Source organism: Anomaloglossus baeobatrachus, chromosome 3, assembly GCF_048569485.1.
Source record: "Anomaloglossus baeobatrachus isolate aAnoBae1 chromosome 3, aAnoBae1.hap1, whole genome shotgun sequence".
Classification (NCBI taxonomy): Eukaryota; Metazoa; Chordata; class Amphibia; order Anura; family Aromobatidae; genus Anomaloglossus; species Anomaloglossus baeobatrachus.
Window position 1 is genome coordinate 410,568,200 of NC_134355.1, and position 7,675 is coordinate 410,575,874.

The 7,675-nt window shown below is 40.5% G+C and overlaps 1 protein-coding gene across 1 annotated transcript in view; it reads left to right on the top strand.

Moving 5' to 3' along the window:
* Positions 1-3,980, top strand: part of ELOVL5 (ELOVL fatty acid elongase 5) — an 87,171-nt gene extending 83,191 nt beyond the window's left edge. Inside the window, exon 8 of the mRNA XM_075340309.1 lies at positions 514-3,980. Within this exon, the coding sequence (XP_075196424.1) occupies positions 514-642 (129 nt within the window). The 3' untranslated portion in view covers positions 643-3,980. The remainder of the gene's footprint in view (positions 1-513) is intronic.
* Positions 3,981-7,675: the final 3,695 nt, after the last annotated feature.

The window sequence follows — 7,675 nt, forward strand, 5'->3', positions numbered from 1 at the left end:
CTGTGGATGGGAAGCATAGAATGGACACAGGTCTTCAATAGCTATTTTTCGGAACACCGGTAGAGGTGAATGGAGAGAGCCACAAGTGCGCACCCACCTTTCTATTCACAGCACTGCATCACTGGGTTCTGATAAGTGCAGGCCTCAGATGGAGGATCTTCATTTATTAGACAGTTATTTCACCAAATGCTATTTCTTAAAATCATTGAATCTCTTTAATTAATCAGTTTTCGGCTATTGATTTAATTAGAAAATGCTCGCAAACGCATTAGCACCATTTCTTGACTGCTTTGCCCTTACAATTATGGGCAACATCAAATCTAATCCTATAAATAGGAAAACTACATGTGACTACTGAAGCCCTGGAGATGACACAGGACAAACTGGGGTAAAGCTAAAACCACAAGTGTGCTCACTATTAAGCTTATTCTGACTTTGCCTCCCATACTACTTTTTGCTAATAAATGAATCCGCCCACTGAAATGCCATGACATTTTTACCATTTCTTCACAGACATACAAGAAAGCCTCTTCCCGAAGGAAAGATTACCAGAATGGATCAGTGACTGCAGTGAACGGACACACAAACGGCCTTTCATCCCTGGAGGACAATGTCAAGCAGCGCAAACAAAGAAGGGATTGAGCAGAGAAGCCGGCCACCAATTCACTATGCCAGATGATATAACATCAGATTGCAAACAATGAATCTGAGCACTGACACCCCTCACCCTTACAGCTACTGTAAATTATTTCTAGTTATATAATGTGATTAACGTAGATCTTAACAATAATACATCGACCTTAAAATGCGGAAGACGCATTTAGGATTGCTCATATAATTAGCAGCAGTTATTGCTTAGTTCTGCCTTCTAGAGCAACACGTGCTGAACTACAAGTCTCAGTATGCCAATTGCTTATGTGAGCCTCTTTGTGTGTTGTGCCACATGCATTTAATATGGTTCTGGCAGAGGATGCTGCTGGGACTTGTAAAGTAACTATAGGTAAACCTGCAGGTGGATGCCATCTGCTGTAGACCATAATGCACTATTGCCCATTGCCTATAACACATGATCCAAAGTGGAAATGTGTGGAGGGAGGCATTGCCATTAATAAGAAAAGCTGTGGTTAAGTCTATATATTGATATTTTTAGATAAACATAAAATCCATATGTGTTTTCACGGTGTTGAAAAGGCAACGCCAAAATAACTGGCATACAAATTTTGTAGATATGTCATTAAAGAGATAGAGCAAGGTGACAACGCCATACCGAGCTATCTCAGGGCTTTGCGAGAATATGATACTGTGGAGAAGAGTCACATCTGGCACATATAAAAAGACACCTAACATCGGGATGCTCAGATTTAACTGTTTTGCGTCAATTAGAAAGCTCTGAGCAGTGCCTGCTCCTACTGAGCCTCCCTTAGTACCAGAATATGCAGCACCCTAGCAGACCACGCTGACATTGACTGGGACCAGCGATTCAGTTACTGTGTGCATATGCCCTTTTTGTAGACTGTGGATACTAAAAAAAAGTGTTATTGTAGTATATTACACTGCTGTTGCCTTACTAGTTTCATATTCTAGGTGCTGACTAGCCATGTACCAGGAGTTCTAATTGATTTCTAATACAGGATACTTGTCGAAGGTAGTAGCCATATGTGTACCGCATAGTTTGAAAAAACAAGCCTTAACAGGATAGAATTTAGATAACCCGGCCTGTAGCTTCCTACAGGTTAGAAAAGGTTTAATAGGAAAAAAAAACATTTGACAACTTAGCTTTTTAGTAGATAGATTTTTTTACAATTTATTTGTATTGTACTAGTATTGAGGTTTCCTTTATTTCCTAGACGCACACAAGAGATTAGTGACATCGCTGAATGATCAGGCTGTTATTAGTTGGGATTTTGAGTGATGGTTTATTTCTTTATCAGTCTGCAGCTTTGTATGGGCACAGTTTTAAAATTTAGGATGAGCGAATCTTAAAATCAACTTTCCAACATATTAAAGGGAACCTGTCACTAGATTTTTTCCTAATAAACTAAAAGAATCCCCTTCTGCAGCTCCTGGGCTGCATTCTATGAAGGTGCACCTTGGCCCTGACTCCCCTTCCAGACCCCAAAAATAACTTTATAAAACTTGGCCGTTAGGTATGCTAAATACCTGTGTTGGCCAGATGGGCGGGCTCATTTTCTGCTCGTACCTGCCCATAATCTTGCGCCTGCGCATTTAGCTCACCGGCGCGAGTGAGGGCAGCTATGTTTTCTGCTCTGCCCGCGATATGGCAAAGTGAACTGCGCCTGCACGAGCTGACCTAACTGCACAGGCGCGAGAATTGAAAATGCGACGAGGATGATGATGGAGGCGTCATCACGTCAATCAAGAAAGGAGGACGGCGATCATCTGGCCAACACAGGTAATTAGCATACCTAACAGCCAAGTTTTATAAAGTTATTTTTGGGGTCTGGAAGAGGAGTCGGGGCCAAGGTGCACCTTCATAGAATGCAGCCCAGGAGCTGCAGAAGGTGATTCTTTTAGTTTAATAGGTAAAAATCTGGTGACAGGTTCCTTTTAAACTTGGGGCCCAATTTATTTTTTCCGCCAGTTTTTTGGCATGACTACCCCTCCATTCTTGACTTTTTAATTTGCAACAAACTCATCAATTTTTTGCCTTTTTTCCAAGTTTCCTTTTGTGGATTTTTTAGTTTTCTTATTTTTGCGTTCATGTCGCTTCTCAAAATGTTTTAGACAGTCACGAAAAGCAACTCTTTTTTTTTTTTTTTTTTTAAAAAAAAAAAAGAAAAGACTCAATGTTTTACGCAACTGTACCCAAATCGCCCTTTGGAGTGATTAAAGTCAGCCTGATTTTTCGGGGAGCATTTTTTTACATTTTACAAAACGTCAGACTTTTCCAGCTAAAAAGTTGCAGGAGCAATGAAAGACAATTCTGGGCTCTGTGAAAAACCCATGATTCGTTTGCGCCATTTGTGCCATCAGCAGAAGCCACAAGTCAACAAAGAAAAGTAAAAATGCAAATGATAAAAATCACACCCTCGGGTTTTTATTTTTTACAATTTAACTTGAATTGTGAATGTGACTGCAGCCCTGCAAGGACCATCCTGCCTTTAGTATATCACAGTTTTAGGTTTTGTTTAACTTATGCTTTTAGCTGCTTGTTTGTATAACGCAGAAGAATTTATACTATTAAGGGAAGCTTTTGGCTTGAACCATACAGGTAATATATTAAGGTGCTCAAATGTATATTGGTCTCCTTGTTATCACTTAGTGATAAAAAAAAAGTCTGTGCAAGATAACCTTTAGCTTTTTTCAAGTTTGACGTGTCAGGTACGGGCTTTGTACAAAACGCCCTACAGATGACTTCTGCCTGATCCCAGTGATTAACAAATATTCATAGCACTGCTGCCTCCCTTAGGCTACTAGAGTCACTGCGTACTTTCCTAGATGGCCATTAGTACTTGATGAGTATGTACTGTAGCCTGTTATGTCTGTTTTGTATAGTGTTTAATCGTTACCTAGCTATAATGAACGGGATGAATTAATTTTACATTGCAGTATATTTATTCAAAAAATTGTGATTGAGAGTTGGAGAACTTAGAAAAAGCCATTATTTCATACTTCACTGATGTCAAACATTCCTAGGCTGCCTTTTGTATGTATGAGTACGTCAAGCTTAACCGCTAATTTCGCTGTTTGGGCTATAGATGTATTTGTAACCCCAATGTTACCTTCCAATTTCTAGAAAACTGTTTTGACTTTTTTTTTTATTTTTAGCTAAATTTTTAATAGTCCCTGCAAGTGAGCAAGTAAGTCCTAATAATGCCAAGGAATTTGTATGAACCTATGTGGGGTTAATTTGTTTTCTTAGTTGCCGAACGTCCAGCACTGGCAAAGTCATTTATACAGTAATACACATGTCATATGTGTCTGTTTAATATATTAAAAACACAAAAGTTGTGACTCCATGCTACTTGTCATTTATTAAAGATTGTATGTGTAATTGTTTGTGCGAGCTGAATCATGGATAAACAAGCATATATTGTGTGTTATAGAAATCAACACTCAGTTAATGACACTAACATATGGTGACAAGATAAAGTCTTGAAGTGATATTAATGTGAACACTTCTTGTGAACTGCAGGATCACTTTATGTTGAATCCATTCCAAGCAGCTCTATTGCATGGCCTTTGAGTCTCCTTACACTGGGATGACCCTCTCCACAATGAGAGACGTTACCGCTTCTACCAGGTTAAAAGGCTCTCCAAATCAAATCAGATGTTTGCTTCACAATTAGGTGGGGCGCCACCAGGAAACACATGTTATACAAGGTAAACATGGGGCGATATTGACTTTTAGGATTGCTACCTCCAGTAGGTGGCACTAGAGTTCCAGTCCTCTTGCTCTCCGAAGAGACAATTTGAAAATTTAATGTAGTAGCTCTCTGACACCTCCCCACCAAGCCCCACTTTTCTTGTGCTTCTATTAGCCCCTCAATACTTAGGTGATGACGATATTATTTCTGCCAAACTGAAATGTTCAGGAGCACAATGACGTATTTATTCCATTTTTTAATGTAGTCTGAAGAGAACCCTTTAAAGTGAGGTTATTTCCCTTGTTGCGAGCTAGGAACAGGTGTATCTAACTACAGCAAATAAAAATTGTGTAGGTAAATTTACATTTTCATGGGTATCCTCAAAGTAACAACTCAATGCAAAACTGTCCAGGTCTCTCAAAGGTCCAAAATCAAGTGTATAATGCAAAGGAACAAACATGAAAACCTTCATGAAGCATCTTTAGAGGAGTTAGAGAATGGGACCTTTAGCCTCTCAGGTCAACATACTGTACTTCTATATCTTGAGTGAACTTTCACACCAAGACCTGCTTTTTATAACAGGCATAAATTAGTTTTTTGGGCCACCAAGTGATAAGATTCAGGCCCCCAATTCATTAAGAGTGGTGTTTCATGTCAGTCTTAATTTCATTAGACCAGGAGTAGGGAACTGTCATGGTTCGCCTCCCCGCCCACATGACTAGGGAGCAGAGCCTTCTCTCGATCCTCACTTCCGGAGCCTGGATGCCTTAAAAGTTGACATTTCCAGTGAAGCAGCGTCTGCTATAAGCTTAGCGCTGCTTTGCCTGTGAGTGCTGGTCCCTGTAAGTGTGATCCTGATACGTTCCCTCTCTGTGCCCTAAGCCTCTGTTTGTGTTCTGTCCCCTAGTCGTTCTGCCATTCCTCTGTCCCACCTCCTTCCTTCCCACCAGGGCTGTGGAGTCGGAGCTCATTTTGGTGGAGACGGTATAAAATGCACCGACTCTGACTCCTAAAATATGAAATAAATTGGGGACAGTAGTGCAATGCAGAATGTGCTGAATATTTTTTCATAGGAATTTGGGAAAGTTATGAAATGTCCTATAAATGTCTGTTTTATTCCTGATCTAAGGCTACATTCACACAGCGTTTTTGCTGCATTTTTTAAGGATACGTTTGTCAGCTGCAAAAGCAGAGCAGCTTTTTAAAAAAAAACTGCATCACCTGAAAGGTTTTTGAGCTCATAAATATTGCTTTCAATAGCAAAAGCAGATTAGAAAACCGCCACAAACTGACATTCTTTGTGAGGATCTGTTTTTGAGCGCAAAAACGGATAGTTACAAAACTATGTGTCTGAATGTCCTATCTTGAAACCCATTGCCTTTGCTGGGATGCCCAGAGTCACTGCATTTCACTGAACTATTTTGCCATCAATGTTCGATATGTTTTGTGACAAGAAAGAAATTGTTAGCAAGATACTGGCAGTAAAAGATACTAAAGCTCATCACATCAGCCAGTTTCTCCAGGCCTTAGTGGAAAAAGTTCTGCAAGATTACAAACTCAAAGAACAGGTTCTTGCTATTGTAACGGACAATGCTTCAACCATGATACTGTAAGTACAATTAAACTGATGAATGAGAGTAATGAACAACATCTAGAAGAAAATTTAGGATTCAGTATGTTTGAGATGGAAGGCCACAGTGCAGTTCATGTAACTGAGGAACAAACAGATATTACAACAGAAGAACAGCAAAATGATACTTTAGGATTAGATGATCTTGTTGACGCTGCTTCAAAACACTTTCATATTCATCACATGCACTATTTTGTGCACACTCTGCAGCTGGCAATAAGAGTCTACAAGAGGGACCCCGATTTTACACATCCGGCTTTTCGCCGGTTTGGCGGATGCGGTGCACTCCAGTACAGTGTATACAGTACAGTGGCAGCGTGACAAATGCCGGTCACATGCTGTCATGTGACCCAGAAGTTGCGGTGCTACCACTGTACTGTATCGTACTATACTGGCGTGCGCCGCATCCGCCAAACAGGCGAAAAGCCAGATGTGTGAAACTGGGCGGACATGCTGGAAATCTGATTGGAAAAGTGAGGAAATTGGTTATTGCCGCCAGAATCTTGAAGAGACGTGCTGGGAAAGGGGCAATTGTTGATCAAGCCACTCGGTGAGGCAGCACTGATTTAATGACTGACTGATTGCTTGAACTGAAATCATTTCTTATAGATATGGTGAACCCTCAAGTAACCTTAAATAAAGGTCAATGGACACAGGTGGCTGAATTGAAGGAATTGCTTAATCACCCATTTACCGTGACTAAGAAATTACAAGCTGAGGATTTAACTCCTGGCATTTTCATAAGGGAGTGGAAGAACTTGCTATTTTGCCTGTCCCAAAGAGGAGGTTTAATCGCAGATGGCATTTTTGCTTCAATGAAACGGAGAGAGACACAACTATTGGAAAATAAAATTCTTCTGGCAGCTGTTTATGTGGACCCAAGTCATTGTATACTGCTTGATGATCAACAGCTCACTAAAGGAAAAGACGCTTTGAGTGAGGTAGCAGTTAGGATGAGCGGCTATAGGACTGCCAGGCAGAATAGGACTTGGGGCCTGACAGTGCTACTGCTGCCATATCTTCATCCTTATCAGATGAGGAGTTTAACTTTGACAAGTATTTGGATGACATGGAGCAGGCAAAGTATTGCCGCAAGGAAAAAGATTTCACTCCGTCTCCTATAGCAAACAGATTGACCAGATTTCAGTCAAAATTTTTCACTTGCTCTCAAAGAAATAGAAAAATTCAACCATTCATCAAAACTGACTGTGCATGAGGCAATTCCTTTCTACCCGGAAATTGTTAGAGATGTTGCCCATGTGGTTACGGCTTTGCCTCCAACCCAAGTTAGTGCAGAGAGGTTGTTCTCTAGCCTTAAAATTATTAGGTCAGATTTGAGGTCATCTGCGAAGGAGGATCTGATGAAAGCAATTCTATTTCTTAGAATAAATTCATAGACTGCACAAATGTTATTTAGTATGTTTTTGTTGAAAACAGTTTTTTGCCACTTACATAGTGTATGAGGCCTAAAACACACTTCCGCAAATAAAACGTCCGTGTGACACGGTCCGTTTTTGGGTCCGTGTTCCTTTTTTTGGTGCGTTTCTCCGGTACGTATGGCATCCGTGTGATGGCGTATGCGAGCCGTGTGTACGTGTAAAATGTCCGTGTTTGTGTCTAAAATGCCCGTGTATGTGTACGTGGAATGTCCGTGTGGAATGTCCGTTTGTGTGTTGCACAATGTCGTTGATACATGTCGGCTGACAGCAGACAGAGT